The sequence below is a fragment of the Triturus cristatus genome, chromosome 3_1, assembly GCF_964204655.1.
Source record: "Triturus cristatus chromosome 3_1, aTriCri1.1, whole genome shotgun sequence".
Taxonomy (NCBI): domain Eukaryota; kingdom Metazoa; phylum Chordata; class Amphibia; order Caudata; family Salamandridae; genus Triturus; species Triturus cristatus.
Window position 1 is genome coordinate 653923224 of NC_140583.1, and position 10922 is coordinate 653934145.

The following is a 10922-nucleotide window of genomic DNA, read 5'->3' on the forward strand; positions in this document are numbered from 1 at the left end:
CCCGTCGGTGTAGGTGCTCAGGCAGAGGTTAGGCTTGTGAGTGATGGCGATGCCTCCTCCGGGGAGGTTGGGGCAGTCGTTCCAGGTGATCTTGTAGCCTTTGGGGATCACGATGTCAGGTCCTGAGGCAGCGTTCGTTCAGGTTTCTGTAAGGAAGGCAACGTCAGGGGTGGTGCTGTGGAGGAGGTCCCAGATTTCCGCAGCGTGTCTGTGGAGGGAGCGGACATTGAGGAGGATGCATTGCAGGGTTTGGGGTGCAGTGGAGTTATTGCTGGAGTGTGGAGGTAGGTCCTAGGTCTCAGCGAAGGAGAAGGAGTGGCGGCAGTGTTGGCAGGTGAAGGGTCCGTGGGTGTCAATAGGTGAAGAAAGCTTGCAGTTGTTGTTCTTACTGGCATTGAGTGCTTAAAGAGCCGAGGAGCTGTAGCGCAGGCGGGTCGGAGGACCAGGGTCCCTGGCGCTGGTTGTGGTCGGGTTGCGGATGGGCGCACATGAGCTTGCCTGGGGCACGCCAGCGGCACGCCTGCTTAGTTCAGCCGCACAGAGCCCGCCATTATGTAAGGGTCAGGGGGAGGGCGGGACAGCTGGTAGGCAGGAGTAGGAGCAGGCAGGAGGGGGAGGGGCCACAGGGGCAGCAGCAGCAAAAACGGGGCAAAAATAAAAGAGGCTAAAAAGGAGGAAAAAGGAGAAAGAAAGGAGAATGGGCAAGCAGAGAAAAAGAAGGCAAAATAGAGGCAAACATGCAAACAGAGAAAGGCAAAATAAAGGAAACAGAGGGAGGCAAAATAAAGAAAACAGGCAAACAGAGGAACAGAGGATGCAGGCAAAAAAGGAGACACAAGCGGTGCGAGGCACAGGGGCCTCGAACAGCGGTCAGAGGCAGCGCTAGGGGCAGAGGCACTCACGACAGAGCTGCGCGATGGGAGAGTAGTTTCCTGACCAGAAGGCCTGGAGTCTTGCTCGCCCTATCACGCTGCGGCCGCCATTAAGTAGGTGTCAGGGGGAGGGCAGGACAGCTAGGAGGCGGGAGCACGTGGGAGGGGACGGGGACATGGGGGCAGCAGCGGCAGGAGAAAACGGGGCAAAAATAAAAATAAAAGAGGCTAATAGGAGGAAAAAGGAGAAAGGGCAAGCAGAGGGAAAGAAGGCAAAATAAAGGAAAACAGGCCAACAGAGGGAGGCAAAATAAAGAGGAACAAAGGAAGCAGGCAAAAAAAGTAGACAGGAGCGGAGCGAGGAACAGGGGCTTCGAACAGCGCTCAGAAGCAGTGCTAGGGGCAGAGGCACTCACGACGTACCTGCGTGATAGAAGAACAGTTTCCTGAGCAGAAGGTCCATGGTGTTCATTGGTAGTGTCCAATGTTGTATCATTTTTTTAATTCACGCTCTCTCTGCTGGTGCATGCACTAGGGAAAGCTTTGCAGGGAAGCAGAATGTGCTCCTCTGCAGAAGCGCTATGAAGCCTTGAGTGAATCCTTGAGTGCAACACTAGGGCGCACAAGGTTATACACTTCACTCACCCTCTCGCTGGGTCTTCAGAGTGCTTTCAGAGGCCGGTGTGCAGGTTACACCTCTAGAGATACTAACAGAATTGTTCATACTGTGCTGTCAGGCTACGTTTCTCCACAACTCTGGAGCACCCGTACATATATACGTGTATTCTGTGTGAGAGGAAATTAACGCAAGACAGGAGGTTTACAAGAATTGTGCGCCTAGTGGTACATTTGCAGCTTAATATGCATGTAGGTGTAGTTCAGCAACTACATAACAACTGTGCATTACTTAGATGCCGAACCCCAACAGACAGGTAGTGCTGGGAGTGATGGAGCTGAAAGTATTGAACCTTCATGGATCCTGGCTTACTGCTTGTGCAGTTAATGCAAGGCTTTAGAACCCGTTCATTATGCCTCAACTTCCTTTTATGTCCACACTGGCAGCATCAGCTGCGCCTGCCTGCTTGTAATGCGTCATAACTACGCGTCCACCTTGTTAAGAGGGCCTATATCTGATACACTCACAATTCAAGCCACAAACATATGACTGAGTCACTTACCTTGTTGTGTGCCCTGCCCCTAACTTCCCAGTCATTGGCCACACCATCGGTTCAGGTGACTGTGCGAGCACGTGTAAATGGCTTATTCAGAGAAACTCACGTTTGTGGAGTGGTTGTGACATTTGTGCACCATGAGTTATAGGGCTGCAAAGCTGGGCGCTCCGCAGTGGTGAGTTCCAGAAGAAGCTCATTTGGCCACAGTGCTCCTGGGAACAAGTGCTGGAAAAGGCTTGTTGTCACTACAAAGGTCACTAGACTCCACTGTCGGCTACGACTCCTTGTGCTCACCTGGCAACTACAACTTACCCCTTCACAGGGAAAAGTAAGGAGCACTGGAAGGGTAGAACATTTGATATGGGGTTCGGATTGCCTACTGCAGAGGTAGATGGGGCTTTCTCTCAGTTAATGTGGGGTCCAGGGCATCCGCTTGTGGTGGTCAGGAAGAGGCAGTCCTCCCATCACCCCTCATACGTGAGGTGCAATGCTCCATCACAGGTTCACACAGGGCATGCTGCCCTATTGTGCTAACCTTTTGTGAGAAGTTGTGCAATGGATTTGTTTACTTATGGGAACCCCTCCTGAATGACAGATGCACCGCTCTTGCATATCCAATGGAAGACCCCTGTTGCTTTGGGCACTCTGCCACTACTCGCTCAAAAGAACCCTTCTCACCAAAATACTTTCCAAAGAAAAAACACTCCTTCAGGTGCACGGACCCTATTCCCTGAAGCGCACCACACATCGAACAGAAACCTTCTCTATCCCATGGAGCACTATCCCTCCTCAATCAGGCCTGGAAACCCAACCCTCATGCGGTCTCTTCTGCAGCGGAAGCCCCTCCTTGCCTGGTTTTTTACACTAACCTTCCACGAAATGGCGGCTCCACTTACCTTGTTGTGTGCACTGCCCCTGGCTGTTCAGAGCAGGAATAGGGATGAAGAGCTGCATCTCATCCATCAGGAATGCTACTGCTGCCTGAACAGACTCCTTGGCCACAGTGATGAAGTAGTTCTCAAAGAGGGGGAATACACTGAGCTTGAAGATCTCCCAGAAAACCAGCAGTCGCTGGGACAAGGCCACTGGCAGGATGGAAAAGGCACTGGCCAACCTGCTCTGGAACGATGCCCAGTACTCCAGCGTTGCAGCCAGGGAAGCAGTGCCGGTGGAGGAATCCAGGACAGAAGAAGCTCTACTGCTAGCTGCCGCCGGGCATGATGCTGCTGGTGCTTCTAAACTTTTGAAGTTGGTGGCACCCGAGGTTGGAGAGGACTGATCTTCACGGGGCAAGACCAACAGATTGCAGTCATCTTTCAGTATACAGCCTGTGAGTGTTTCCAGTGCTTGTTGAGATATTTCTGGAGAGCTCGGCTTCCAAAGCTCAGGCAATATTTTGAACATCTTCAAGTATCCTGACATCGCAGATCTTCCAAGGAAGCTGGCCAGGGTGGCCAGGACCAGATCTTCTTGCAGCGACCCTCCAAGAAGGAGCCGGGCCTCCTTGGATGAGATTCTCTCTGCTGTTATATTATTGGATCTGGAGCTGCGACTGTCAGAAACTGATGCCTGGTAACCAGTCCTATCCTGCAGGGATGGTGTTTGGCTACTGCTTCCATCAGCAGCAAATGGGCCTTTCTCCCATGACTCAACAGTCTTCTTCTCAGCTGGTTTTCGATGGATCAGGGTTGGGGAGCCTGCAGACATTGTCTCTGATGAGATAAGAGTAGGACAAATTAGACTGCTAGAGAGAGGAGGCTGAGGGAGAGAAGATAGTTCAAATAAATTAAATGGAAAGAGTGATGGCACGATAGACAGGATAGATATGCAGCAAAAGAAAATAAATAGATAATGTACAAAAAAAGAGGGCAACAATAAAACAGATGGCATGGACAGAATAAGAGAAGGGAGGTAAGGAGGAGAGAGACATAGTTGAAGGAAAATCAGGGAAGGGGATACATAGGAGAGCACGAAAGGAATACAGACAGTGGCAGAAATGTTTCAAGACAGCAGATACACACACAACGCTACTGGGGAACTCCAAATGCAAGAAAATGTATCATGACAAGGATCATTTACAAACTCCCACTTGCCTATGAAGTGCATTAAAAAGAAATTAAAGGAAGGGGATAGCATTGTCCGTAACTCATGTTCATGGTTCAGGAAATTAAAACAGGAAATTAAAAAGATATTGGGGTTATTGTATCTAAAGCCCTATCTATGCCTGTAAATCCTTTAGTAGTTTTTTTGGTTCTCTTAGTTCTATTTTGGCATCTGGGGCCTTCTGTGACCATGAGGTCAAACACAGATTTTTGGATACATCAAATCAAATCAAAATATCTTTATTCTGTTTTGCATAGGAAACCATAAAAGTACACGTACAAACATACAATTATTGTCTTACATGGAAACATTTGATGCTTAAGAACAGAATCACATGTCTCAGTACATGCTCCTGAAGATTAATTGGAGTTAGTTTGAATATAGTAACTCAGGCTATGTAAATCGGATAATACAAGCCTACTTTGTGGCCGCCCTATTAATGGATTGATTACCTGATACTACTCTGAGTTGTTCCGTGCATTTCATATTTAATAATTTATTAATGCAACCATAAGGATTAAAAAATATAAAACATTAAGAACAATTCATCCTTTATGAATATTACAAAATTACCTTTCACACAGCCAAATGTTAAAACTCTATACTTGAATTCTTTCTAAGTTGTAATCCCTAACGGCAGTTACAACATGTTTTAAATAAAATAAATAGTTCTACGTGATCGGACGGCAGCACAGAGAGAAAGCGAATTAGAGCAATACATGTTTCATCATCTGAGAGACCTTGTAATGCAAGAATGGCTTAGGCACTACATATTATGTTTCTCGCTCTTATTAGTGGGACCAAAAAGCTTTTAGTGTATAATTTGCAAAAATAAAACCTTCCACTGCTGAGAGATAACCTTGTTTCTTCTGGCCAAGACCATGGTTTTATAATTTCTCCTCATACAGGTCACCTCTTCATGATCTCTGGAGTTCTTATACAGGCCTAAAACGTAGTGAACAGTTGGCCAGTGAGCATGCATGGTCAAACCACTGTGGACATTGTTGCATGGGTCTAAGACGCTTGTTAAGAGTTGTTTTAATCTTCTCACACAGGCCTACAAAGGCACTGACTACCTTTCCCTGTTCCTTATGCACTTCTAGACAGGTCATCGCCAAGGCAATGTTCTCTGTGATTACCTTTTCCAAGAATTGCTTGGGGTCAGCCAATTTCCTGCATACTCTCATGTTATCGGAGGATGGGCATACTTGACTAGAACCTGTTGCGAGTATGGGGCTTTCTCTGGCTAAAATATCGAATTATACTATGACAGTATTATGATCGCCGAATTGGGTTGGTATGATAGAGGTATAGTTTAGACTATTGGTCGGATTTCGAGAGATAAATATATTATCTATGATCGTTGCACAATTTCTGCCTCTGAATGTTGGAATCGTTATGCTATCCCTACCGGCTATCTCTAAAGCATTGTGCATATTTGAGAGGTCTAATAATGGCTCTAGCTCTTTGCCACGTGTATCCCCTCCCACGTCAGCCATTGCAGTAGGACTTTTGCTTCTAATTGGGAGTTTGACGTTAAAATCCCCCGCCAGGCAAACGTATAGTTGGCGCCCTGCATTTACCTTTTTCTCTACCAAGGTGGAGATGTAATCAAATACTGCCTGAACGTTTTTTCTGGGGGTACTATGAATATTGTTATTATAGAAATTCACAATATGTAAATCCAACCCCCGTACATTACTACTTGAAAGTTTCCCTCCTTTACTACAAGAGATTCTGTTCTACCTTTGAGTAGCCCCCCGATGGTCTCCCTGATTTAGTTGGTACTGCGGGGCAAGAAAAACAAGCAAAACCATCAAAAGCAATAAGAGTAATATCCCATGTTTCTAGAAATAACAGAATATCATAAGTGTTTACAAATAACTGCCACTCTGGGAGTAAGATCTTTGAGCGGATACCAGCAATATTCCAGCTTAAAGATTTGTAATTGACGTGAATTACTAAGAACAAGGGAAAATTTGGACTCCTCGGGGTGCGGCGAGTTTAAAAGCAGTGTTGAAGAGTCTTGAGCCGGCTGTGTCTCTATGGACAAGGCAGCAGGAGGTTGTGGATTCTTCCCGGATACATTATTCCATTGATCCAGCAGACCCTTTAGAACTATGGCTTTCCCTTACAACAGACAAAGCCAGGCCAACCATACTCATGAAGATATTTAGGACCTCATGTATGAACGTTTTTTGAAGTTACAAAGCCTGCAAGTCACAAAATCACAAGGCTTGGAATCTTAAAAACACCTTTGTGCAATGTAGCAATGTGCAAAAGACATTTTGGGAGTTGGGAAAGTAATTCTTCTCTTGGAACCCTTACCCAAATGTTAAGGTTGCAAGAGAAGAATAGTACAGGACATAAAAAGGAGTGTTCCCTACTTATCTTGAGAGTCGCAGTGGTATGTATCAAAGAATTATGATGGAAACCTTGAAAACAAGGAGAGGGGGCTCTCAAAGCCAAAAGGTTGGAGCACCCAGGAAAACAAGTATAAGAATATGTGTACCTCTTGGCTATAGATCAGAAATTACTATCCTTTCAATCATCAAACAAGCTCATATATCCACTCCATTTTCCCCTCAATACTGAATCTATAAGAAGTACTTGTCATAAAACAAAATTGGTAAAATATATCTGTATTTTAATAATCAATGTAAATTCATCAAAAAAATCATTTATATAACACAATAAATCATACACAAATACTCATACACAATTAAAATATTAAAATCGCAAAACGGTTTTTTGCAGTTTAAAAAAAAAAAAGGTTTTTTGCATGCTATAAGAAGGAGAACAATAATAGACAAGCAATGTGTCATACATATGTCAATTTGGATTAACCAAAGGCAGTGTCAGACATAAGTCACTGATCCCTGTCTCTCCCTAACTGCACCAAATTTAACACATTAAAGAAACAGGCGTCGACGCGTTTCGGTGGTGAAAACTCCACATAGGACCACCTTCCTCAGGACCAAAAATATTTTCTCCTTGTGTGTATATGTGTTCAACTACGATGTCGAATTCACCTATTAGAAAAACATATTCATACACTATAAGGTCCAAACTGGCAATTTAAAATTTTTCACAGTAGTTGATTTACATAAGTTACCCATACAGATATATAATTCCCCTACAAGTATTCAATACTACAGTAAACGACATATCTTTCAGGAAACTCTTCTCAATAGAAATAGAAATATTTAAAACATAAGTGCTTCCTACAATTCAGCAAACCCTTCAATTCCTTGTGCGAATATCTACTTCTCACTCCATGAGTCGTACACTTCTCATTCATCACCTTCACTCAACTCTATTAAACACTTTCATTTAGCGTTTTAATCAAAAAACTCACCGGTACAACCGTACTTCGGCAAGAATGTCTCCTACATGGGAGTACTTCTAGAATCCTTGACGGATGGTTCAGAACTTGCATAGATTGCTAGAATGATAAGACACCCCAGGTCAATTCCTTTAGGTCATATAAATATCCATATCAATTCGACCCCTTGTGTCACACTAATTTGACCTTCTCATATAATAAAGCATTTTAACGGAAGATATGAAATGCATTTCTTCTTTCATGCTTTGACTATATATCATCTCATAAAATCCCCATACTTATACTGTGAAATTATGTTACTATATAGGTCTGAAAACCCACCTTTATACTTGTCAAAGGACGCATAGAAAAAGTAGACTTCAATCCGAATTCATATTAGTGGCCGGAACAAATCTCGGTCGCTACAAAGACACATATTTTAGTATATAAATTATCGAATTTAGTGTGGAACAATGGTCATTAATTAATTTTTCCTTGTATTTTAACCTCTTATTAAGGAAAGATATTCTCACTTCAAGCTCACCTCTTCTATCTGGACCCGTATTCATTCCATGTGGGTATAAATCCATATATCGCGTTTTATTATTATTGTATAGGGGCGAGCATATATTTTGTCGTCTCCCTTTATACGTCTGTGTAGGTGACGAAAATAGAGATATTAGTCATCATGTATCCTCATTACCCTGCTTTTGATACCATATTATATCTCTTTTTATCTATTTATGCTAATCTTTTGAAAAGCTACCCGTTATCATGTTGTTTATTAGACTATTCTCAATGGCTGCATCGTGCTAAATCATTTCCTACTAAACTGCTCCCTTTCCTTTGCATATTTAATTCTATGGTGGTGGGGGTCTCTGTCAGAGCTTTTATTTTACATTTCCTAAGCAAAACAACAAATACGAGCGTGTTCTGAACTTATCTAGACACTGTAAGCCACTATTTTGTTCATAGTGTACTCATAGGTTTATATCTACATTACCACCTACGTCTCACTTTACAATGGAGCCCCTCCGACCGTAATTCTTAGTCATTAATTTCCAATAAGTAGTGTCCCTACTCTGTTTGCACGTAACGGTACTTTGAAAATATCCATACCTACACTCGTTTTCTACCAGACTGAAGAACTTATTCTTCCCATACGTAAAAATACAATGTCCCCTACCTAACCTTTGCTTACCGCTTGTCGGGGTAGCGTGTTTGTTCCTCCGTTTATCATTTATTTCTCCCACTTTGAGCTAACGCCATCCCAGACTGTTTGTTTTATCAGATGGAAAACGTGTGACGTATCGCTTTGTGTCCGTCACCCGATAAAGTCGTTATTCACGTCCATTCCGTTACCGCCATCTTGGAATGGGGAGAAAAAAACTATTCCTGCAGGCATTGCGCGATTGTTTAAAGTTTAAAATTTCCCGTTTTATGAGCTGCATACTCAAACTCGAGAAAATCCTTTTTCTCCAATTAGGTGTCGGCATATTTCTATATATATAGATCCAAGTGTGATTTATTTAGCATTCCTATTGCTCGAAGGGCAATCCAACCCTGATACTCTAGACCCCATTCTTGATTGGGGATATCCAACACACCAGCGATCAATTTCTTTAAAAAAAAGATTTGGGGTTTGGTAATATTTAATATGCGACCCCCACTCAGAATTATAAAGGGTAGTACTCATATTTTATCGCCTCATTTATAAACCACTTGTATTCTGCAATATATCTAAGTCACTCCCTTCTTACAGAATTTTTTTATGTGGATATTTTGAGTCTTTATTTAAAACGAACAATTTTGTTGCAGATAATCATCCTTTACAGGGCATTTAAACCACTAGTGTCATCCAATCTACTTTGGAATTTCATCATTTATAAATCACTTGTATTCTGCAATATATCTAAATCACTCCCTTCCTATAGAGTTTTTTCTATATGGATATTTGAATCTTTTATTTAAAACGAACAATTTTATTGCAGATAAAAGTCCTTCAAAAGGACCTTTAACCCACTAGTGTCATCCAATCTTCTTTGGAATTTAATCCTTTTTGGACAGTATTCAGAGTACAGATATACCATTGTTCTCTGTTTTTCCTTTTGGTCTCAGTGTTCCCTCCTCTTCTGTTAATCATGATTCTTTCTATAATGAACCATTCAAACTCAGTGTGTTTGTGGTTCATTAAGTCAAAATGATCTACAAGAGGGGCATTGGGATTCTTTGTTTTGACTGCTGACCTATGTTCTAGTAGTCTTAGTCTCAGTTCTCTCCCTGTTTCACCCACATACGCTAATCCGCAAGGACAGCGTAGGAGGTACACCACATTTTTCGATCTACAGTTGTTTAAGTGTTTGGAGACCATTGTATATCCATTATATGTCAGAGATTTGGTGACTAAACAGTTACTACATATCGAACAATTGCCACATTTGTGATTTCCGAAGGCCATATTGCCTTCAATCGTTCTCTGTACTCGGGGATTTTCCTCTCTATACGTTTTCACCAAGTTCTTCCGTATGTTGTCATTACGCTTAAACACAAATAGAGGTTTAGGTAACTTGATTTCGTTGCCTTCATTAAGAATGCCCCAATTCGAATTGACTATGTTTTTGAGTTTGTTACTTATATTTGAGAATTGGGTAACAAACACAATTCTGTTTTCAGTATTCTTTTTCTTCCTCTCGTTATCCTCCACACTGGGGTTTAACATGCTCTCTCGGTCATAAAAGCGAGCCCGCTTCAATGATCTTTTAATCAATTTTTTAGGGTAGCCTCTGTCCAATAGCTTGCCTTTAAGGACAGCGGCATGTTTATAGAAATCCTCCAGTGTCGAGCAGTTTCTCCTCAAACGTAGAAACTGCCCGAATGGAATGTTATCCCTCTGTGTCTGAGGATGATAGCTCAGGTAGTGGAGCAATGTGTTTTTGTCCGTAGGTTTGGAGAATAGTTCCACTTCCAAAAGTCCCCCATTGACTTTAATTGTAATATCCAAAAAGTTCACTGCACTGTTGTTGTAATTTGCAGTGAACTTCAAGTTGGAGTCACCCAAATTAAGCCACTCCAAAAATTCAACCAAAGTAAGTTCATCACCTTCCCAAATAAAAAAGATATCATCAATGAAGCGGCGCCACAACCGGATATTCTCAAAGAAGGGCGCCGCCTCATTGAAGACATGCTTGTCTTCAAATCTGCCTACATAAAGGCATGCCAGGCTGGGAGCAAAGGTGGCTCCCATGCTGGTAACTTTGCATTGTAAATAGAGGTCCTCCTTGAATAAAAACTAGGCCTGGGCGAAGCACTACGCTACGCTCGCGTAGTTTGCGAAGTTCGCGCTACTTCGCGCTACGCGAACTGCACGTAGCACAGTGCGAACACGCGTAGCGTAGTGTTGCGTAGTGCTGCGGTCATTTTTTGCTTGCTCGCGGTCCTCAACGTCAAGTT

At 42.9% G+C, this 10922-nt stretch overlaps 1 protein-coding gene across 1 annotated transcript; it reads right to left on the bottom strand.

The window, feature by feature from the left end:
* Positions 1–524: 524 nt before the first annotated feature.
* On the bottom strand, positions 525–3751 carry LOC146860747 (uncharacterized). Its single transcript, XM_085646169.1, has 2 exons — positions 2941–3751; positions 525–664 (listed from the first exon to the last, which is right to left on the bottom strand). Exons 1-2 carry the CDS (start codon positions 3749–3751, stop codon positions 525–527), a joined length of 951 nt encoding a protein of 316 aa, XP_085502295.1.
* Positions 3752–10922: the final 7171 nt, after the last annotated feature.